The 24,784-nt window shown below is 31.8% G+C and overlaps 2 protein-coding genes across 2 annotated transcripts in view; one reads left to right on the forward strand and one right to left on the reverse strand.

The window, feature by feature from the left end:
* Positions 1–17,438, forward strand: part of Smp_069380 (putative histone deacetylase 4, 5) — a gene marked incomplete at both ends in the record, with an annotated part of 38,791 nt that extends 21,353 nt beyond the window's left edge. Inside the window, 6 exons of the mRNA XM_018793294.1 lie at positions 3,249–3,562; positions 8,334–8,982; positions 9,842–9,871; positions 10,593–11,183; positions 12,683–13,020; positions 17,204–17,438. Coding sequence (XP_018647821.1) covers positions 3,249–3,562; positions 8,334–8,982; positions 9,842–9,871; positions 10,593–11,183; positions 12,683–13,020; positions 17,204–17,438 — 2,157 coding nt within the window. The remainder of the gene's footprint in view (positions 1–3,248; positions 3,563–8,333; positions 8,983–9,841; positions 9,872–10,592; positions 11,184–12,682; positions 13,021–17,203) is intronic.
* A 3,610-nt stretch (positions 17,439–21,048) lies between these two features.
* Smp_159780 (hypothetical protein) overlaps positions 21,049–24,784 on the reverse strand; it is a gene marked incomplete at both ends in the record, with an annotated part of 83,888 nt that continues 80,152 nt past the window's right edge. Inside the window, one exon of the mRNA XM_018793295.1 lies at positions 21,049–21,130. Coding sequence (XP_018647822.1) covers positions 21,049–21,130 — 82 coding nt within the window. The remainder of the gene's footprint in view (positions 21,131–24,784) is intronic.

Below are 24,784 nucleotides of genomic sequence, written 5' to 3' on the forward strand. Positions count from 1 at the left end.
GAATATTCTAAAGAAAGGAGTAGTTTTTCTTTGGTCTCCAAACTGTGAAATTCACGGTTGTATTTTATAACTTGTTTACTACCCTATAGAATGGGTTTAAAATGGAAGTATTGATCTCTCACGTTTTCCATTTAATTAATGTAAGATGTTTAGATTTATATTTTTAATTTTTATATATTGTGTTGTAAAAGTACTGAGTGAATAATAACTCATGTACGTTTCCTCTTATCGATATATATATATATATATATACGTAAAGAATAAAATTTTCCGGGCAGTCAGGTGATTAGTACTTTTCAAATTACCACACTATAGAAGTTGATGTCTTACTTTTAGTGCTTCAAACGTACACTCACTTTTAAATGATACTAATATACTGAAATGGGTCACATAATTCTGATAAACTTCGTCTTCTCATTGCATTATCGAAATTTATCAAAGGGACTAATTATTTTAAATTTGAAATGGGTCTGTTTTTCTAATTGTAATGAATGATTAATCATAGACTAGTGTCTTTTCGTCTTTGTCTGATTAATCCAATCTAATTGTGATATTGTAAAAGCTGATGAGCAACATTAAATCGAGTTTTGTCAAGCTCAAGATATCACTTGAACGTACTTTAGTGAGTAATGTTAGTTTGTTGTGTTTGTTGACCTAAGGTAGGTTGTTTTTTTCTCCCTCCCACTCTCTGTCGTTGATTTATAAACATAGTTCTTGGAGTGCTACTGGAAATATTTTTCTTTAAACTAATTCACAATTAAATAAGGTGATTGGTCATAGTTGTTATCTTTCCTATACGTACTTATGCCTGTTACCCCTCGTGGAGGAGCATAGGCCATTCAACACCATTCTCCATCGGACTCTATCCTGGGCAATCCTTTACGTTTACTATCCATCCTTTTGATAACTGCTGCCGATTCCCAACCCAGTGTGTCCTTTGTTCTTCCTCTTTTCTTTTTCCCTTCAAGATTCCAAGTTAGTGCCTGCCTTTTAAGGCAATTTGATGATTTCCGCAATGTTTATCCCATTCAGTTCCAACGTCTTTTCCTAATTTTCTCTTCATCTGGAAGTTGGTTTGTTCTCTTCCACGATAAGCTGTTGTTGATTGTATCCGGTCAACGGACGTTGAGTATCTTGCGTATAGTTAGATTGAAAATAACTCTACCATCTCTTTTTAGTAATGTAATGATGTAATCCATCATACTGACTTTTATTATTTACTATAATCTTCTTCATTTGTATGAAGTCTATACCAGCTACAAAAATCTTCCTTTTTTAAACGATTTCGATACCTTGGTTGATAATAAACTCTATTTACTCAATTCAATAATGCTTATTTGTTTCAGTTGGTTAGATATAAATTATCATAAACATTTATAAATGATGGTTTATGAATATAAAACTTATCGGATTTATTATTCAGTGTAACTTTAAAGTTTTACTAATTCTTACCTTTTCATGTATGATAATCAATTATTTACTTCGAATACATACTTTGGTCTAGAAAGATATTTTATCTACTCTTTAATTTTCATTATCGCAATCGTTGATTAGAATTATGTATATGTGTACAACATGATCTAGTCTAGTCGTCTGATTATTTTATATCTGTTATCATGATCTACTATACCCAGTTGTATTACCCTTCAGTCTAGGAGTAGTGTATAAATTGTATTGTAGTATCTATCATCTTTCATATCAATATTAAGATAAAGTACTATTTTTAATATTACAACAAATGTAGTAGTTATGAACTTGATATTTTAAAATGGTACAGTGATTCAGATACTGTTGGAATCATTATCTATTTTGACAGCCCACAGTTTACACTTTCTAGTCGATAACTGGTTTAATTTAGTATAACTTGATTTATTTCATGTGCTTCTGTGAGATTGATTACATTAAATTTTGCAATTAGTTTATTTCATTCAATATTATTAAGTTTATATTCTAAGATGTATACATTGTTCTGTCCAGTTCACTTAGTCTTTACAATAAATGGTTTGTAGAATGCTTCTATTTAATTTTTCCTGATAATACCATTTGAGTAGTATTATTTAATCAATATATTATGATTATTACTTCATATGATGTCTATAGTGACCGTATTTTGGCATCGATCTCTTGTTTATTTTTCTTATTTCCTGCTAACCTCATTTCTTGACTATTTTTACTCTATTATCATGTGCGTGTGTGTTTTTTTACTGGTTATTATTATTACTATTGGCTTTATTCAATATTATGTTTTTAGGTACAATATAGAATTCTCGGCACAATTAGCGTTTATTAAATTCTCTTGTCTTGTATTCCGAAATATTTTCTACTATTATCCAGTTATCTACTTAAATGGTAGAATTAATAAAACAGGAATATTATTATTCTTTCTGGAAAATAATTTCCTATTCTGACAACATTAATTAGAATAGTTGTGTACAACACAGCGTTTACATTATGTTCTATAACTCAATCACCAAGTATTTGGGTATGAGCTTACACCCTAGGTATGAAGGCTACTAATATCACTAGGTTGCCTTAACTAAAGTAGGCGGAGTGGGGTCAAAACCTTGCACTTAGTAGTTAAACACCCTGACTATTAGGCCACCTCTATGATATATATATATATATATATATATATATATATATATAGTTAAACACCCTGACTATTAGGCCACCTCTATGATATATATATATATATATATATATATATATATATACTCCATATTTATATATCGCCTATGTTAAAGTGAATATCATAAATAAAGCAGTCACGTTAAATTATACTTAGTCTTCATAATTCTTTTGGAAATAATATAGAACGATGGTTTTTCGTTTGGTTGTTTTGATAATATGAGTTTGTTAAGTTGAGGTGGCTTTATCCGATAATATTCAAAATTGTCAAGCGTTTCAGATTATTCGCTATTGAACCACCTAGCTTAGCGAACTCAATATTACCATGTACAGTCAATCATACCATTCATCTTACCAAAAACATCATTCAATTTTTGATAAAGGAATCTCTGAAATCTTTTCTTATGATAGTTAGAAGTACACAATTTTTCAAAAAACGTTTTGTTCAGAAAATCTTTTAGCCTATGAAATAAGTCTATGAGCTCATTGAGTGTTGTAATAATAATATATTTCCTGGAAATTTTAAATGGTAACGTTTTTGTATTGAATATATATTCCATCCTATTACCATCTTGTTCTTCTTTTGTATAAGCGTATAATTAACTGTTTTCACTTGATAGAATGAATTACAAATATTCCATTCAAATGAATATGTTCAAACATTTGGCACTATTCCCACTGTTTCGAATGATGATCGACCGTCGTCAAAATGTTCAAATGAATCGTCATCATTATCAACTGTATCTTGTGGATCTACAACTATTGATCGTGGATTATCAGTATTTAATTCATGTACCAAGACAAGTTTATCAAATCAATTATGTTCATTAGCTTGTGGTGGTGTTGGTGTAGATTCAGATACAGTTTGGAATCCGTATAAAACAGCTCGTGCTGCTCGTTTAGCTGTTGGTCAAGTTTTATGCCTTGCTTATCAGTTAGTTCATTATTTTATTGTTTTTTTTGTTCCTCTGTATACTATATTTTTTGTTTCAATACAATTATCTAGTGAAACATTCATTTCTAGCAACTGAGGTTCTTTGTCAACAAAAATCTTATTTCTGATTGTTACGATACTTTGTAAAATACTCGTTATGAATGATTATCCGTCTAGATTCATCGATAGGGACTTAACACCAAGACTACAACCTGAAAGATCACCGACAGTTCAAAATAAAACTCTGTATGAATATCAAATTTAAAGATGTGATCGCAGAAATAATAAATAAACGAATTTCGAAATCTTTAAGGAAGACTTCCTGTTCAGCTATGCTTCGTAATATATTCTCAAGCCAGTTTACTGTTTAAGAATACATTGAGGACAAACTTCCGCGTTGAGCCGCATTGATTTGCTTCTGTAAGTTTACTTGTTCTTGCGGGAGAGGTTACATTGGCCGCACCAAACGAACACTTTCTAAGTGCATGTTAGAACATCACCCGCGATGGCTTTTAAGAGAGCCATGCGAAACAATCAGTATTTCAATACACGAGCACCTCATCAACTCTAGGTACATTACTCCAAAAGAATCTTCCCTCAAAATAACTTAAATACTTAAGGAATGGGATCAAAGCGTAGTGAAGTCAGAAGGTTGTTCATTGCTGGGGGTTTAACAATTCACAATTCCAAGCCTTAACTCTGTGTGCTAAAGCAATACATACAATCTCTTGTCTTTTCATGGCCCTAATTCCCTTTTCCAGTACGTTTCGGTCGGTTTTACGTTTTATTTGTTATTATTTTGTACTTTTTTTTTAGAACCCTAATCAGTTATTATTATCCTCTAACAGTTTTCCATGATTGTTATTCACTTGTTATTATGACCTTTACGTTTTTCTTTTTTTTCTCCATGTGTGTTAATGAGATAAGTATCTCTCTTGTTTATAACCCATAAATTATTTCCATCCCCTTTTCTTATCTAACCTCTCTATCACTATGCAACCTGCTTTTGATATTTGAAATCTCGGAACACTTTATGATGTAGTCTATTTCTGTTCTTCCATAAACCCATATATTCATCAAATAACTGTAAATATGAATGTACAACTTAAGTAATTGATTCTATTGGAAAGAAAATTTTCTTTGTTGCGTTCAGGTGAACACACAGTGAGTTACTTTTATTATCTAAAGTCATCAATGTTTTTCAAATTTATCATGCAAATGGCAATCACTAATAAATTACTGAAAGCTATGCTATCTATAATCTATAGACAGTGGTTTAATTTTACCATAAATGTTTCAATGAGCTGGCGAACTAACTATCCATGTATCATTTCTACTGACTAATATATTGGTTAAAATGAGTTTGTCTGTTGTACTACTTGTTATTCATTGTGATACTGGATTATAACTTTTCTTTAATTTTATTTTATTCATTACATAACTTTCAGTTTAATACTTGTATTTTTGCCTGTAATTCAATATTATTGACTTGTTTATATCGTAAATTTGTTTGTTTTACGATTTTGTGAGTGAATGCTTACAGTTGTTCAAGGAAATCCTTAGTAGAACTACTGGAGTCCCATACTAGAATGAGGCGGTCGTCCAGTACTTCCAGGTTTTTAATGGTGGTCTAACATTGATCAGTTCATGATTTCATGTCACTTTTCTACTCATGAAATCCTATACTGTTCATATCGAAGCAAATGGTGCGATTTTTTGAATATTTTTTAAAGAGTTCACTTTCATGAGAAATAAAATTTTACCCTACTATCTCCCAATATAGTACAAGCATCATATCGCACCCTCTTCTATGTAAGCCATAAAATGACTGGCTTTGTTACTTGTTAATCTTTTTTGCCCTTATATGGTATTTGTATTTTATAAATGTGAGTTATTCAAACTAAGCATTTCATTGTCCGATCGATTATTTGTAAATAGTAATCCGTTGATGAAAATTAGTTGTATGGCATAGATACACGATTTTCGAGTGAACGAAGAACTACATATTAAATCAATTACATAATAAACAAGTTTTCACTTTGTAATTTCTTTAAGATGAGAAGTAACTACTATTAAATTTCACAATTTGGCCTCGTTAGACCTATGATGATCATGTGTCAGTGACCACTAGGATAAAGAACAACAGGGAATAACTTAACGTTGCTGCTTTTTGATTATCGAACACTTACAGTGATGTCAAAGATTCCTTTGGAATTCTGATTCCATATATGTCAGTCGGATAATTTTTCTGTCAGAAATTTCTATATGGATTTTACCGATATCGTAAAATTCGACTTTCAATTTCGTCGATTAATTGTATAAATGTTACTGCCTAGTATTATTCGATGTATACTGGAGAATAAGCAAATAATTGTTTTTTGAATTATTCTAGAACTTTCCATAGTTATATATTAAACTCTATCACGTATTATATTATCGGAGTTATATAAATCACCTGGTATTCTTAACCTCGAAGATCATACTGTATACTACTTACTTACGTCTGTTGCCCCTCGTCAAGGGGCATAGGCCACTCACCAGCATTCCTCATCCAACTCTCTTCTGGACAATCCTTTCCAGTCGTTCCCGGTTGATATTCATTCTTTTGATGTCTACTTCCGATTCTCAACGCAGTGTATTCTTTGATCGACCTCTTTTCCTTTTGCCTTCAGGATTTCAAGTTAGTGCTTCCCTCGTGATACAGCTTGTTGATTTCCTCAATGTAATTCCTATCCACTTCCAACATCTTTCTCTAATTTCCTCCCCAGCTACTTGCTGGTTCAGCCTCTCTCACAGTGGGTTGTTGCTGATGGTACCCGTCAACGGACATTCATTATCTTGCGTAGACAATTGTTTATAAACGCTAATCCTTTTTTGATAATGGTTTTAATAGTTCTCTAAGTTTCGTATCCGTACAATAAAACTTTCTTAACGTCCGTAATAAAGATTCTGACTTTAATTTATATACATGCTATATATTACTGTATATATTGTACAGTCAGCCTTTTTATTCATAAAAAGAATATTACTCAATTCATTAGTGAAGTGAGTGATTCATGTACTCGACTTCTAATCACAGTTGTTCATGCTGAAATTAAATAGAGGCGTGTTATAGAAGTTATGTATTTCAGCAAATAAGCCACTTCATCGAATACATAATTAATTCTTTATGAATAATAATATTTCTTGTCTTATAAACTACTAACTAAATATTATAAACCTTATTTCTTTCTTTTGTTAATCTAAATGTATATCCTGTTAATTAAAAGAATTTTTTTTTCGTCTATCATTTTATTCTGGGTACCAATCATTCTAACATTATAATTTTGTTTCATTTTAATGTTTACTTATGTAAATAATAATTAAGTTTAAATGAATACCTATGTATATGATTTCTTATATTTATATGTATATCTGTCGATGGTTAGAGACCTTGAATGACGTGACTCAAAATCGTTTGCAATGGCGAAGGTGCATTCACTCTTTGTGTTCTACCAAATTCTAATCTTCTGAATTCTTCATGTCCTTATCTTTTTTCTCTTCCCAAATTTATTTCACTAGATTATACTCCCTGAATAACATCTTCAAACCCTAATCTTGCGGGTTACTTCTTATACTATTACTACCTCTACCACTATAGGATTTGAATCGACAACTGCATCTCTGTGCTAATGTGGTATGGCAACTCGAACTGATGTACGTACGTACGAAGTTCTACGTTGTGACTGACTGACATTATTTATATACTTTACTAAATTTATGTATGTAATGCAAAAATACAGTATATATGTAAATACACTCATCTAATAGTGGACGAAAGTAAAAATTAACATTGATTTCATTCAGTCAAGTTAAACAAAATTTCTAAACTAAATTATTGTCTACTAACATTCTATATAATGATAGGATAGGTATATTCTCTCTGGGCTCTTTTTAGTAGCTTATGATATAAAAACAATGTTAAAAATGTTATCAACTTAGAAGGTATGTATTTGTTTTTGAGGTGGAAAAAGAATAACACTTATATAAATTGATAATAAATGAGTGTGAAGAAACTGGAGATAAGTGTTCATTAGGCTGGTTATTTATGTATATATACAGTATAAATAAGTGAATATTCCAGTCGTAATTAAATCGATGTTCTGTATTGTAACTAGAAAATCAACTTTGACGCTCAACCAAGTTAAGTACATGTCAGAAGGGGTTTTTGTGGATATTATAGTGATTTTTAATAGTTGAGATCATGAGTCAATTGAAGCTAGACCACCATGGAAAACCTGGAAGCACAGAATGGCCGTTTTGTCCTGCTGTGGGGGTCCTCAGCAGTGCGCATCGGCCGTTGGATACCGTCTCAGTGGTCTAGAGGTTAAGCGCTCGCACGCGAAACTGATAGGTCCTGGATTGGAATCTCGCGAGGAGGGATCGTGGATGCGCACTGCTTAGGAGTCCCACAATAGGCCGAAACGGCCGTATAGTGCGTTCAAGTTTTCCATGGTGGTCTAGCTTTAATTGACTCACGATCTCAACCATTAAAAATTAAGTATATGTGTTTGTTAGTGATTGTCACTAATAAATAAGGGTTCCAACGAATATATATACCATAGGATTCTAACCCAATTACTAAGTAGCGAGTAACGTGCTAGCAATCAAATGACCCTTAAAATGTATTCTTAACCCCATGATAGATGACCGCTGCATAGCACCGAGATATTTAGAAACATGGTGATAAATTTGTTCATAGCTCTTTTTTACTTCCCAATTTCATTTACAGGGTGGCGAAACGTCATTTCCGTAATGGATTCGCTATTGTTCGCCCACCTGGTCATCATGCTGAACCAGATCAAGCGATGGGATTTTGTTATTTTAATTCTGTTGCAATTGCTGCATTGCATTTATTACGTGAGCGTATTGTTTCGAAAGTTTTAATTCTTGACTGGGACATTCATCATGGCAATGGAACTAAGCTGGCTACAACACATCCTGGACTGGTTTATTTAAGCTTGCATAGATATGATGGTGGGACGTTTTTTCCTGGTACTGGTTCAGTATCTAATTGTACAGAAGAGAATCAATCCTCGCGAAGTAATTCTTGTGATAGTGACCACACCTCTACTACTCCTGTTGCTGTATCAGTTTCTGACAGTAACATTTCCTCAGAAAAATTCAATCATTTCGATGATCATAGTTCAAACCATAAGGCAAATATAAATTTCAATAATAAATTTGTCAATAACTTTTCTAATACAATGACTCCATCAGCTCAGTTAATAAATATTGCATGGGAAAATCCATACAATGGTAAAAGTGATAATAATTATACTGAAATGATTAGATCACAAATGAAACGTCGATCAACAACGACATCCACTGTTAATCCTTATAGTTTAAATGCTGATGAAAGAAGAAAACGATGGTTTCAAGTGAGTATTGTTGTTATTCTCAATTTACTTCTCATATTTTTGTTATTTTTCATCGATGAACGATTGTTAGGGTAAATGTTAATTCTCAGGTAGTTTTCTCAGAAAACAACCAATAAATTGGTTTTATCTCAACGTCCCCCCTATATATATACATATATATACGACAGTAGTGTTATAACCGCCTGGTCAGTTTGATGAAATACTTCAGTAAGTAAACTGTTCATTCGCAGAGTTGTTCACCAAACCTTTGACAAACTGAATTTCAGATGATAGAATCCGTTACAAAATAACTGTCATTTATTCAAACAACACAATTATTGAAGATAATATGACTAAGTTTGTTACCAGATGAGAAGTGAACAATCAAATATAAAATTGAAAATTAATTTTTGTATCTGTTGTTTAAATCTTCTCATTGAACATCAACTCTGGGATACAAGTTCATCCAGCTGATGAATTTTAGATAGGATGAAGCTTACGTCCTGGATTTCAGTGCTAGCTACCATCTATCTCTGCTTATAAAATTGATAGTGACAGAACAGTCGATGAATTCTTCCATCATTTTTACTCATTGTGAACAATATCCCTTTTCATTGAAGAACGAATCTCTCGGGAAGAAAATGAAATATTGATTTCATAATCAGTACAGTTGTATTGAGCAGGATATGTAGGAAAGCAATGGCAGCTTTACGTTTATACAAATGATAACTAAAAATCCTCCTTTTAAAATCAGAAATCTCCAGTATTTCACTTCAAATTACTGTATTTCTGATCCAGTGAAATATTTATATTACATACTACTTCATAAATACCATATAACTTTATTTCAATGATATTTTCGTATTATTTTCCGCTTTAGAATGCTGCTAATCGATCAACACAGGATAAAGTAAGTTGTTCGTTTCCATTTTTCATAAGTAATTACAATATACAAAACAGTATAAAGCATGAAATCCTAAGATAATGAAGTTATTCATTGAACATTATGATAATATTGTAATCTCTCGAAGTTCGGAAGGTTGTGGTACACTAGGGTTCCAAAACAAAAATCATCTCAACTTATTTACCAAGTAATCATTTATTTATAAACATGTGAGTCACAATTTTCTATGTGCGGGTTATAAATGTTACCCGGCTGTCTGAACAAAAGTAGTTGGAATGAGGCTTGAACTTGTGGTCTACTAGGTAAAAGCTGAATGTTTCAACCACTAACCTTATTGGTTAACACTTCAGAGTTTGAATTTTCCCATTGGTGTTGTGAACTGCAATTGATCAGTCTTTTTTAGTATAAGTTCATCCTGTACGAATCACCTCGATATTGCCATTAAGTGACAATAATTTTATACGCACAATCGAAAGTGGCTATCAGTGGAACCTAGGACGTGAGTTCCATTCTCTATCGGACTTGTCACTTGGATGTGTCTTCACCCCGTTGTTAATGGTCATAACGGGCCTGTAACTCACTACTCTCCGCCTCACATCCAACTATTTTTCGAGTTGCACAATTAAAGTGTTCTATTATGATCGATGAAAAAAATCATTGATAAAATGTGCTTTTTTGAATTATTGAAATACAATTTTTCTTTTCTTGTAATTTTATTTTGTTAAAGCAAAAAGTATACAAAACTATTGAGTCATCTGATCATCATCAGTATCCGAGTTATTCAAATCAATATAATTTTGAACAACACAATTCTTTATCATCCTCTTCAACATCTTTGCCATTTCAACATTCTACATCTATAAGAAATAGGCAAAATTCTGATCTTACACCATTTTGTACATGTCCATCTAATAAAGCAACAAGTACTGGAAGTAGTCAAGTTTGTTCATTCTGTTTATCACAATCGATTGAATCATGCTCAGATAAATCAGATCTATTATTGCCTGAAACTAATCCAATTAATTGTCATCCTTATCATTCATATCCACATTTTCAACAATATCCACTAGCATCAAATACATCTAATCATCAACATCATAATCAACCACTGTCATCTGGTACTTGGAAAGAACCTTTACTAGGTTTAAGTGATGCAGAGTACTTAGCTGCAATGCGTTCCATTGTTATACCAGTCGGACATGAATTTCAACCAGATATTATATTGATTTCAGCTGGTTATGATGCTGCTTATGGACATGGTGAAGCATTAGGCGGTTATTCTGTATCAGCTGGTTTATTTGCATGGATTACGCATCAGGTAATTTTGTTCTTTTAAAAGGGCGACAACATAAATTCATTGGTGCCATTTATTTTATTGGTTACTGGAACAGTAGATAGATTTTTGTTACAATAGCGAAATGACTGTAAATACCAGAATCCTGAAACTAACCCTCTTCATGATAAGCGATCAGAGTGATATGTTTGTACTAATTGAGAAAAACTTAGTTTTAAAAGACTGAAAGCATAATTGTTTCCTGTTATGGTATCTAAAATTACTACTTATTTACTGATTTCGTGATGTCCACTGGCCGTCTCCAGCTAACCGAAATTAATCCACATAGAGTTACGTGTCATTCATTTTAGTGTGGCAGCAAAAGGAGGTAAGTGGGAGACGGAACTATCGATGATATAACTAGCTCGTTGTGCTTCAGTCCAAGGAAGTACAAGAAAGTTGCCCCTGTAGTTGATGTACAACAGATGATCTTGACTGCCAGGGGACATAGAAGACAAGACGTGGCCGAAACCGTAAGGATGGCGTTTTACGAAGTGGAAGGATGAAGGAGAGCATGCGGTAAGAAATGTACGACAAAACAAAAAATGAACATAAGGTGATTTAAACAATAGAAAAATTTTTCCGTAGAAGATAAGGTGAAATGTAGAAGATGAATGGGAATAGCAGGAAGCGGATTAGCCCACAGAAACTACCACCCAAGTTGGAAGGACCAGACTTGATTATCAACAGACGTGGACCGATGTATACCATCCAGAAAGGCAATAAAGAGAAAGGTATGAATGCTTTCTAGCTCCAAAAGTATATTAACACATCGGAGCTGGTGACAACAGAACCACAGAAGTCAACACTCCTGGATGCTCGAAAATTTGGTAGGAAGTGAGTGTAGTGGACGTTACTCACATGATCGTTTGTAAGTAGTATATAGCGGAACGTGGCGTCGAATTTGCAACTATTGTCAAACCGAGTGAAGGGTTTAAGTACATCGAAAGCACGACGTTGGCAAAAAAACACCAAAAAATGTAAATGAAGAATTGAAGACCATGTATATGTATTATGTAAATAAGTACCTTGTAAATTCTCTCAACAAATATACTTCCCTCTTACCTATAACCTTCTACTGACCAACAAAACTTGACAAGTGTGGAACTGTGAACCATCTTATTACTTACGATCAGATGATCATATTTTTTTATTGAAAATTCCACGACGGTGTAGCAATCATCTCTTAGTACTCAGTTCATGTACATATTTTTTTAATTGTGGAAGTGCTTTTTTTATTCAGCAGTTGAATGCAACAATATTTCCAACCACTTCTGTTTAAAGCCAATGTTCTTGTTACAAGACTATGTGATTAGGTCCTAAGCCGTTTATAATCAAATTGATAAATTCTTTCTCTTATACATTCCACTATCATCTGTATTAATAACATACACAAAAACTCAATAGTGAATATAACAAATTTGATTTTTCTTGTTAATATTTTTTGTTATTTCATTTTATGATTTTTTCAATTCATTTTCTAGTGTATGTCTATATCAAATAGTCGTATAGTTTTAGCACTGGAAGGTGGTTATTCTCCCTCAACTGTAGCTGATTGTATTACATCTTGTGTAAATGCATTATTACTCCCAGCTTCACAATCACATTGGATTCCTGTACTGAATAATGAACAACCAAATAAATGTGTAAATATTGATGGCGCTCAAGAGGCATGGATGAATGCTGTATACTGGATACCAAATTCTGAATTAATTCGTCCACCTAGACCTGAAGCTGTTGTTAATTTAATGACTACAATTCGACATCATGCTAAAACTGGATGGAAATGTTTTACAAATGTATCAGAAGAAAATGTTGCGATGTAAGTAATAGATTGTGTTCTTATTGTTATTTTCTCTTCTCTAAGGAAAAAGATAGCTATCACTATCGATTATTCACATGTTGTTTGTCATGCCTGTTAAATATCCTTTAATTCATAATTCCTAATCCTGAACGTTTGATTACCAAAGTTTTGTATGCAGACAGAGCAAACTTGTGTAATACTGATATCTCTACAGTATACTATCAACTCTTTTGGTGCACCAAATTATCATCATCTTTAATGAAAACAATTCTTCACTACCGTAATATGCCCTCCGACTGAACATCGCATAAATGTATTTGATGTTATTCGCCAAGTTGACTAACGCAGTCACTCATTACACCTCTCTTACATGTACTTCTGAATTGCCATACCAACTTGATGCACTATGGAAACTTGATAGCTGATACGTCTTGTTGATTGAACGCTATACTCGGATCCCAAGCTAGTCTTGTAACCCCCAAACTAGAACTACACAGCGACTTGAACACGAGAGAAAAGGCACAAAATATGCGGTAAGCACTTTACTCCAAAGGTTCATTTATGTACAGAAAATATAGGGTTTTTATAGTATTTTAGAAGTCCTTGGGTTTTCCTGAAAATTCTAGAATACTACTAAACATAGTAGCAGTGTAGTAATCAGTCAATCAGAAGCTCTACATGTGACTTTTCATTTTCGCAATATTTCTAGCAAGACTTCTAATCGAACGCTGATTGGATAAAATGCTTCTTAATGTTTTCTGAGTTTGTCATGTTTATTGCGAGAAATTTGCAGGATCATCCCAACAATAGCCCGGTTCGATTTGTGTATCCACCGATATGAAAAAGTTCAATAGACTGCAACTTGTTCTGCAATGAGACAGTTCGTTGGCTGTCTATTTGACCAATCTGTTTTAACTTATCACTTAACTGCATTTCGTGGTGAGGATAAAGAATTCTAAATATTGATGCATATTTGTTACTGGAACGTACTTAAGATTATGCACCATTCATAACAAGATATAAACTTTTTTTATATGTGTATTCAAGCGATGTATCTTTTTATTACAAAGTCTTGAAAACAGAATTATTATGATTATAATAGTAATAAAAAACTAATCTAGTCACTTAGAAATACAATTCTGCACAATCATAGGTGATTCAACAAACCAATAAATTGTATGTAATAAATAGTTATACATTAAGAGATCGGATACTAGCTTAGTTATTTAAGTACTCGACTTTCAACTGACAGATCATAAGTGGTCTTAACCCATCCATACCTAATTCATTTCGATCTGCCCTTACATTAAATGTTTGGCTTACAATTGAATACTTACGTTTGTACACTTGTTTAGGTGTTTTACTGTTTTTTGTTTAAAGAAAACATGTTGTAAGTACAATTATTTGAGCTACGTGCTAGAATTATAACAATAAAAGCATTATTACTTGACTATTAATCAATTGTTATTCTTTTACTCCCGGTACATTTAGTTGGTACCTTTTCATTGTGTTTAGTATATTCATTGATTACGTGACAATTCAGTGAGGAAAATCATTAAGTCATAGTTGGTGTAAATTCATTTCTAGGTTTTTCCGCTTTATAATTTAGTGCACAGAAAAGAATTAAAATCAATGAAAATATCCTTAGAAATGACAATGTATCATTTCTTCTTCCCACAATTTTAAAGGTATTGGTAAAATGAAATGTAAAAGACCTCATGATGAAATGAGCAATACATTGGTGTGATATATATATATATATATATATGGAGAGAGAGAGAGAGAGAGAAACACTCAACTTTTGGTAATATTATATTTGGATGAAGGCGCCTATTTTTGTGGTGAAGGTTAAAGAGTCCCATGTGAGAGGATTTGAAAGAGAAAAAGTCATACAACTACCTAAAACCAAAAAGCCCTTGACAGCTATTTCATTCTGGTATGAGAATTCTCAGCAGTGAGCATCCACTATGGAATTTAACCTAGAACTTTGAGCTCTCATGGAAAGCTCTTAACATTTAGACCACTGAACTGATATTCAACGGTTTATTTGTCTGACTTCAACCAATCCGCGATATTGTCTTCATTGGATGACTGTGTCACACCTAATGTGGTAGAATTTCTCTAGCTACGGCTTGTTGCTTAAACTCCAGTAATTTCCTCTCAAAGTTAGTCCCTTAGAGGTTTTAATTCTACTTCCTAGTGTGACAGTGCATGTACAGCACTGAAACAGCGTATACTACAGTGAAATAACTGTCCAATGTTTCATGGTTTTCAATAGGTGTCTAACTTAGGTCAATTCATGATCTTCAGTTGGTTAAAGACAAGATCACGTACATATTGTAACTCATTAATGAAATGTATTTAGGATCTTAAATGAAGTTATGCTATATTGATTTCACAACACTTGACACTTAATCCCAAGGTCATAGATATGGACTCGGAAGTCACCTTATAAAATGTTTACACCGAAACTTCACTATGTAGTAACTAATCTCAAATTGTCTAATCATCAGTGAACTTAATGGTGTATTCAGGGTCAATAAAAATTCATACATTCTCTTCAAGAAATGACTGCGGAAAAAGTTATCGAATATTTTTTAACACATCAATTAATAAACATTACAATTTAACTATGAAGAAACACAAGCAAAAGAGACCGATCAATTTCAATACTAAACATCACTGGTAAGATCCAAACAAACAATAATATAGGAATAATCCATTGTCTAAGATTGATTTTGTAACGGTGGTAAATATTAAAGAAAAAAACTTGGCTTAAACTATAAGTAATATTTGTATAGCTTCAAATTATTCTGTTTCTCTACTGGTGTTATGGTGATTTGATTAACTTGTAATGATACTGTTGAATAGATCTACTACCAAAGAAAAGTTACTGACCAATCAATTTAATTATACAATTAAGGTTGTTTTGTTTTTTTCTGGCAACAACATAAAACTAAATTTTATGTATTAATTATTGTTATTAATATGCATGTAGTAAGATTTTGTTTGTTTATGTCGGTTAAAAATAGAATCTATAACTTATTATTTTTATCAGTGTAAATCTAGGGTATTCAGATAGATTATATTTATATCAGAAGGGGTTTTGTGGATATTATAGTAATTTTAACAGTTGGGACTCCTGGAGTTCTAGTGGAAAGCAATGACCGGTGCAGTTCAACCAGGTCTGTTGTGAGATAGTAACCTACTGAAGACAATTGTGGATGTATCGCTCAATTTCATGGATCGGTTGAAGTTAGACATTACCACTGTTGGATGCCGGCTCAGTGGTCTAGAGGTTAAGCGCTCGCTCGCGAAACTAATAGATCCTGGATTTGAATCTCGCGAGGTGGGATCGTGGATGCGCACTGCTGAGGAGTCCCATAGTAGGACGAAACGGCCATCCAATGCTTCCAAGTTTCCGATTATCGTCTAGCTTCAATTGATTCATGATTTCAACTGTTAAAATTAGATTAGATTTCTAGATAATATTTATATTTAAGAATATAAATAAAAAAGAGACAATACTTCTGAATTATTAGTATTAATGAAAGTTAATTTTGATTGAGAATCCTAAAACCTATTGACTTGATTATTACACATAGTTTAATTAGTTATTACTCTATTATTCTCCTATTCAATTCATTAATTGATGTGTGGTAGAGAATGATAATGATTGGTTGTTTTGCTTAGTCAGACATGTAGATAGTGTGACAGGTGTTTAATATTCCCTTATTCTTATTACTTGATTGTTCCTTGTTGTTGGATTGTGTAAGATTTGGGTGGAAATATATTGACGTCCTAGTCAGGCTAATCACGTGTTCTTGATCTGAGTTGTGTTGAAGTCATGTAGAATAGACACTGGGAGGAAATCTAGTATATATATTCGTTTAAGATAAATTAACGTTCCACATATATGTAAAAAGTTAAAGGACCGTTATAACAAAGAAACCTAGTGTTATAACATTATTAGATAATGGATTGTTTCAAAACTATTCCAATGTTAACCATTATCTAAATTTTTTCAACATTTAACATTATTGAAACGATTTGCATAAGGTGAACATAAACTAAAACAATTAGGTTATTTTCAGTTCTAAGTAATATTAACAAAAAAAATATAAGCATCTACTAGTCAAACTATGGATAGACTGGTGTTAATTTTTATTTTCTAACTGTATTTCATTGATTAATTCAATAGGTCATTTTCTGAAGCTATTCATATGGAGCATCAATTAGTTGAAATGAATAAATCAACTGAATTCAATTCAATGAAAAGTAGAAAATTAAGTGATAGTAGTTGTAGTATTCCATCATCATCAGTGGAAGCGCCAATTGTATCATCAACATCTTCTTCTTCAACAACAGCAGCTTATCGATTTAGCAATTCACATTTATCCGATTATATGGCTAAATTACATATGGATCAATCTTAAATGTTATCTCTCTTGTATTTGTCAAAAAAAAGAAATATTGAATTGACAAGTGTATTCAAATCATGTATTTTCTTTAACTGTAGTTCTTTTTTAATATTGTACATTATTGAGATTGTTTGTATTTATTACCATTATAATCTGATACATTATTATTACCCTTATTATTATTATCATCATTATTATTATGAGTAAATTGAAAAGATGTCTATTATTTGATATCTAACCCTAGTCAATAGATTTCTGTCACTTTTGTATACAATCCTAATTAGCAAGTTAAAGAATTATGTTTTTGCATGTTGGCATGTATGTATGTATGCGTCAGTTTAAGCTTCTTTTTCTCTCAGTTCTCATTCATTTGATTTTTTTTTATTCAGTTTTATTATTCCATTGGGCCTCTTTTCTTCTATTCCCTCTCTTCTTTGTTTGTTTCTTTTTTTACATATATATCCATACGTATTGTTATAAGATTTGTATTCATTGACATTTTACATCTGTAAATATTTCGATGGCTTATTCATTTTATTTTTCTCTTGTTACTTTTGAGATATTCCAAGTGTTCGAGCTTTGAGGGTAGGAGTGTAGTTATGCAAGAATTGTAGTCCATCTATTCTTATTTACTATGAGTTTTATTCACCTGAAAGAATACTCATGTAATCTCTATGTCTTTTTAAATGTATTAATCTGTCTATTTTGATAATTGAACTTCAATTTCAAACAGCCTACTAATTTCATCATTTAGAAACGATTCATTTTAATTTTATATATTTGTCAATAACCAATACTTTATTATTAACTAGTCTATTATATTGTTCTCTTTAATTATTCTTATGTACATTATTTAGAAATATCTATTAGTGATAATAATAATAATAATGATAATCGATTTTCCAAATAATTAACAATATTAGCTGATCATTCTTTGTATATATATCAACTAAGTAATTGCAACTCCTTATATATATCTATAATAGCCAAATAGAATCAATCATTTTGCAATATCATGAATATCATTCTCTCTGAATGTATTAGTTTATTTTCCTTTTATGGAACTTTTTTTTTTACAGGAAAAAGGAAGACTCAGCAGTTTATGTAATTTCTATCCTAATTAGTGATTATTATTAATTTATCATACTGAGTATGATGATAATTCTCTTCTTTTTTTTCCTAATATTTTCTGCTTTGTTCCTGTGTTTCCGTTCATTCTTTTTTATCTCTTTTGTTTTCCCAATTACATATTACAGTATGATAAAGTGATATTGGCTTTGACTAACTATTTCTTTGTTCTTAACTTGTCCGTTTTTGTATGGTTTGTGTATAGAGTTGTTTTGACTTATTAATATCATTGGTCTTATACGTATATATATTTGTTTTGAGTACTTATTATATCCTTAAATCCTTTTCTTGTTTTTGCCTCGATATTCCTGTTGTAATTGTTTGTTACTGAGGAACAGAATAAGGATATCAATCTATACAGAATGATAAATGTATATTCCTATAAATAACTGTTGATGGTACAATTATCATATCGATCTAATTGTCACAAATACTAATTTTCTCTCCCTTTTACCTTTCTCTGTTCACTTAAGTTTCCTGGTTTATTTTTCTGTTCGTTTGTTTCTTTTTTCTTATGCCTTTTTATAGTTATTAGTTTTCATTAATTTGGTTTAGTGATTGTGGACTACATTTGACAACCTGAATTATTCTCATTTTGCAGGACTGTGTTCATAATATTCATTTCAATGAAACTTCTATTATTACTAGGGTTTTGTATACAAGTGAACATATATTCTTTTAAAAGAGTGAATGATAAGTAATGAGTCTGAATCAAATATCACTTTTCATCAATGATTTTGAAAGTTTTGAAGTGATATCATGTATTGATGCACAAGACAATAGTGGGGGATACTATGTGGGACTCAATGCGATCTTACAATCTATAAAATGATCGAACTGAAGACTGTCAGATCTTAAAGCTACCGTATATACCTTTAAAGTATCAGTCAGTCGTAACCAGCGTGGAATCTGAAACATATGTGACTTTTAAAGTACAGTTTTACAGTAACAATATTATCTAGTCTAACCTTGAAAGAGTATGAAAATAGTCTGTGCTAAAAAGTCTACGTCATAACGTCTGCTTTGAATTTTCCACATATATATAAATTGAGGCCTGATTGTTAGGTGTACATCTTTTACCTTGTATCAATGAATCCATTTAGATCAAAATAATTTCAGTTTTAAATTGATGCACATAATTCAAATACTCATCTATACGATGTTATATTATTAATCGCTTAATGATTTTATCTCGTTGTAAATAATTCTTCAGTCTGTTTTATATTACCCAAACTTTTGTAGACTACAGATTTAAGGTGAACAATATACTTTTTGCTAATCGTAACCAGCTTACTAATATAGCCCTATTAGTGACACATTTCCCTATAATCCAGTGGAATACCACTAGTTTCATTTGATTTTGTGTCAATAAAGATTTGGTTGAAAGATATTATTTTTTGTCACATCTACTTCACATGATCGTCCTTTCGAAAAAGTCACTATGGGTGCAACAAATAATATTTCTCATAATACTTTAGATAATCAACAACAAATCCTCCATCAGTATTTTTGTAGTCATGCGAATTGCGGTATGAACAGTCATTTTAATCATCACTTCAGAATCATTCAACGCCGGTGTATCTCTATATTGCCACTGTCGATGATCCTATTCGTTAGTCAGTTGATAATTTTTCTAGACTTTTATTATCTAATCAACCAAATACAAGTTTGTATACTTGGCTTTGAATGTGCAAGCTTATGATAGTACCCGCTTCCTTACCCTCAGATTGCGGATCTGCCACTTTGAAGATAAAAATCGAACACCTTGACCACTACGCTACCATCCCACTGAATTCCTTTAGCATATAAAACAAAACTTTTAACAAAACATTATACTTCTGCGTAAAAGTTAGAGTCCATTAACATATTTTTGTTAAAAAAAAGGTTGGAATACACACAAATCCTTTAGATTTTGAAGTAAACATGCCGAACTAATTTTTAACATTGATTGTCATGCACAGTAATTTTGAAATATAGTAAAAACGATAACTTATAAATACCCCATTTGTTTGTTCTATTTCTTGAAAAATATTTATCATTGGCTGAAAATTAACAACAATAAACTGATTATGATGAGTTAACTCAATACAAATTAACAGTTTAGTATGACAGAGATAGAGCACTGGGTAACCAGAAAAGAGAACATAGATCAGTACATGTACTGCAAAATCAATAACATTTTTGAATACAAATATGGAAATAAGGAGGAAGTAATGTTTAAAATAAATTCATGGAAAATTTTATTACAACAAAAGACAAAGGGGTTTAATTTTGTTACAATTTATAGAATAAATAATTAGTATTAACTAACCGGTTCATTTATATTGATTTTTGTATATAAATATTATCACCTAAATTTATTTCGGGTTTCAATAATTGAGTATGAAAAAGATCGATACAGTAATGTTATGGTAAGTGAATATGAGCAAAGAAAATGAAAACAGTCACAAAAAAACAAATGGATTCATCGTCCTTCTCTGTTTCTTTTTTTTATGATTCATAATTGTTGTGGTACATCTATTGGTTGCCAACTGGAAACATCTGATTTGAATAATACTTTTTGTGGTAAAAGATTAAGTCTGTTGAAAAGAAAATTAAATGTCGAGATTATATTCATATTAATTAGCTACACTTAAAATAATAATCAAATATCATCCAACTAATAACGTATACTGGTAAATCAGGAATGTATACTTTTTTTTCATATAAGATGTTCCATATTATTCAAGAGAGAAGCAGTATTCTTGAGATCAAAAATAATTTCTTAACAAGCACTAAATTGTAGTGATTCCAAAAATATGGTATTACGTAATAAGCCATAACGTGAAGGACATTATTTTTGGTTGCACACGGTTATTATTTTAATCTTATCAACAATTTATTCGAGATTTTAACGACTTTTACCAAATATTTACATCACTCAGAATGAAAAAGCATAGTATACATATTTCTGAAGGGTAAAAACTCTCTGAATTAAGCCAAAATCACTAGATAAACAGATGAAATATCAAGCTAACTGAATTGTCTTTTAAGCACGTTTGGATTTCCACTGGTATTTCGATATTATTTTAAGATGGAAGTGGCACTTTGAGAGTTCGTCATAGTAAAAAAAACATAAAAGTAACGAGGGTAACAGCCTTTTGATCCGAGTGTGGGACCCTTCATTGGTGCACTCAAGTCCCCATAACGGGTCGACCCAATACCTTCAGGTCTCACGGTAAACCTCAGACCACCGACACCACTGAATCCATAGACAATGATACAATCCTGAATTGAGTTGAACAACAAAACGTTTTGGCCATGGGTGCTCATTTCTAATGAGTTTCACAATAAGGCTAAACAACTATATAACACTCTTTAGTTTTCAGTGGTGCTCAAAATAGCAGCTGGAGCTTAACACGGCAAAATATGGATAGATATGCTTCAGTGATACACTACTAGACTTAGATTTCACCACAAATGGTGAGGTGTTATCTAAGTTACATGCAGTAGTAGACTTAGGACTTAAGTACTCCTACGATTTGTCATTAACAGAACAGGTCTTGAAACAGACCTCCAAGTCCCAACATCTTATGGGTTGCATAATTCAAAACCTATATAACAACGAGTCACATATTTTGATGTACAAAGTATGTGTTCGACCAACCCTAAAATACTGCACGTCTGTTCTTAGTAGTGTGCGCATAAAGGATGAATTAAGGTTGGAATCCGTACAAAGACGACTTACACATCCGATTCTTGGAACTGATTGTACCTTGAATTATAAGTCCACATGTAATGAACTTGGACTCGACCCTTTATGGAAGAGGAAACTCAAACTAAATAAAATCTTTTTCTTCGAAATGCTTAATAAACTATCCTTTACATCCAGTCAAGTAATTCAATATCCAGGAATTTCTAATTAAAACACCCGTAACTCCTTATCATTAGTGAAACAAACACATTCTGAATCATCTCTCTACATGAATTACTTTTTCAGTAATCCTTCCAGACTATGAAATACTCTATCACAATCTATGCGTAAGATAAAATCACTCCCATTCTTTGTTCATTGCAGTGATACATACTGCTCCTCTGAAAATGCATTAACTGTTCTAGCACCTGTAAGTGTATGTTATTCCACAAGTGAGATTATAGGAACTTTGAATGTTTAGCCATTCTTATTACTGAGTCCACTAAATAAAACCACCTACCTGCTGTTACTTTAACACCGTCCCTGGCAACCCTAACTAATTTGAATAATATCTAACTCAAATAGTAGATAAGAAAATAATCTGACATAGGTATTATGGTAGGCCTAACTAATTTATCGTAGTAATTATTGCTTTTTTGTTCCGTGCTCTCTGTTTCTGCTTTATTTTCTCTAGTTATAGATGGTTATAATAAATTCATTAAGGCGCAGGAAATGATCTTAAATGCACCGTTCATACATCAAAAGGATGTCCACTTAAAAAGAATCAAAAGTTCACGGCTGTTGTATTTCATTGCTTTAATACATATGAAAAATGTACTACCTAAACAATTATTGAACTAGTAAACTTAAAACAATCTCATATCACATGTTTGTTCTCTACATTTAATGTTACTATTTATATCAAGTTGATCATACCTGTAAACTGGCACCAATTCTGTAATTATTATTTTCAGAATCTATATATTATTATTATTATTATCTACAACGGGTACAACCTACAAATTAAACTAATGTCTACAAACATTATGTATGAATTGTTGGATAATGAAACTGATGTTTTTCTTTGTTGTTTTTAGTAACATTCATGATTAGAATATGTAGACATAAATATTTAGGTTCTGAAAACAAACTTTACTAATAGATGTATGCTTATATACAATTAAAGTTGTCATTCTCATTAAACAATCTTCCATATGGAATAAATATAACTTTTGATTGATGATGCAACTAAAACCATATGACAACTAAATTAAGCGAAATGTTATTTTTTTATATATAGAAAAAAAGTTAGTGTCTCAGTACCGAAATATAATAACTGAATAAAGCACTAAATTTTGATTGTTAGTTACGCTTATTGTTCTGGAAATAAAATAATGGAAACTTAATTGAAACGTATCCTTATTATAATGTGTTACTTCACGAGTAACTAGAGATAATGAATTATTCTTTGGATATATTTATCATAAAACCTTTCTAAAGTAAACTTAAACTGAATGAAGTTGTTATAAAGAAACGAATGTGATCACTAAGGTAAGAACTAAAATGAGATAAGAACTTAAAGGATGGGATGATCACAGATAAAAGCCACAGCCTAGTTCGAAGCTTAAAAACCAGCGAAACGTATTCACCACAGAATATTTAACACCATTTCAAGTGAAAGCATTTTTATATACGATTAATAAATTAACTTGTGAAATATAGTGCGTAAACATGACGATTGACAATCTTAGAGTCTAATACAAATTTTGAGGTTTTTTCCAACAACAAAAAATAAAATAAAATGATCTGATAAGTACACCTTATCAAAAGTCGTGTTTATCAACTGGGTAGATTTAAGGTTTATGATCGTCTGCACGGCTGAAAAGTTCAGTTATCTGATTGTGAAATGATAGATGGTATCTACTAATCTATGGGAAAAATATCAAATAATCAAGTGACCGAAAATGAACAAGAATAAAAGAAAAAATCAAACTGACAAAGTCTATTGAGGCAACCATTGATTAACAAGGTTATTGAAACAGGCTTATTTAGCTATTGTAGAATAATTAAGCAACTCATTTCTACGTGAAGTAAGACGATGTTTTTAAGATGGTGGAGAATATTTGTAGCTCAGGTGGGTGATTTTGATGTAATTTTGTTCCCTGAGCTGGATGGTTTGGTCGTGGTGCTTTCATCGTCCTTCTGAACGACATCATCAGCACAAACTTCGGGTAGAAGTGAAGTGCTTGAATTTCTCCACATGTGATTCACAGCTTGTCCTCTGCACCTCGATGTTGATTGATTCTTGTTGACCTTAAATCTGTCATTGTTTATTTCTTTGTTTTGATTGTATCTCCCATTGGTTTGATTTTTGCTCCTATGTTTCTGCATAATTTTCCTGATTGGTTGATAAATTGCATTGATTTCAATGTGCTTGTTTATTGCTGATTGACCTGAGTGCCAAGCTTCTAAAAATTCTCTGGTGTTTTAGGAATTGCCTCTGTCCAAAATCTCTACATTTTTCCAGTCGAATGCGTGTCCGTAGTTATCCACGTGTATT

This window comes from Schistosoma mansoni, chromosome 1 (assembly GCF_000237925.1).
Source record: "Schistosoma mansoni strain Puerto Rico chromosome 1, complete genome".
In the NCBI taxonomy this organism is placed as follows: domain Eukaryota; kingdom Metazoa; phylum Platyhelminthes; class Trematoda; order Strigeidida; family Schistosomatidae; genus Schistosoma; species Schistosoma mansoni.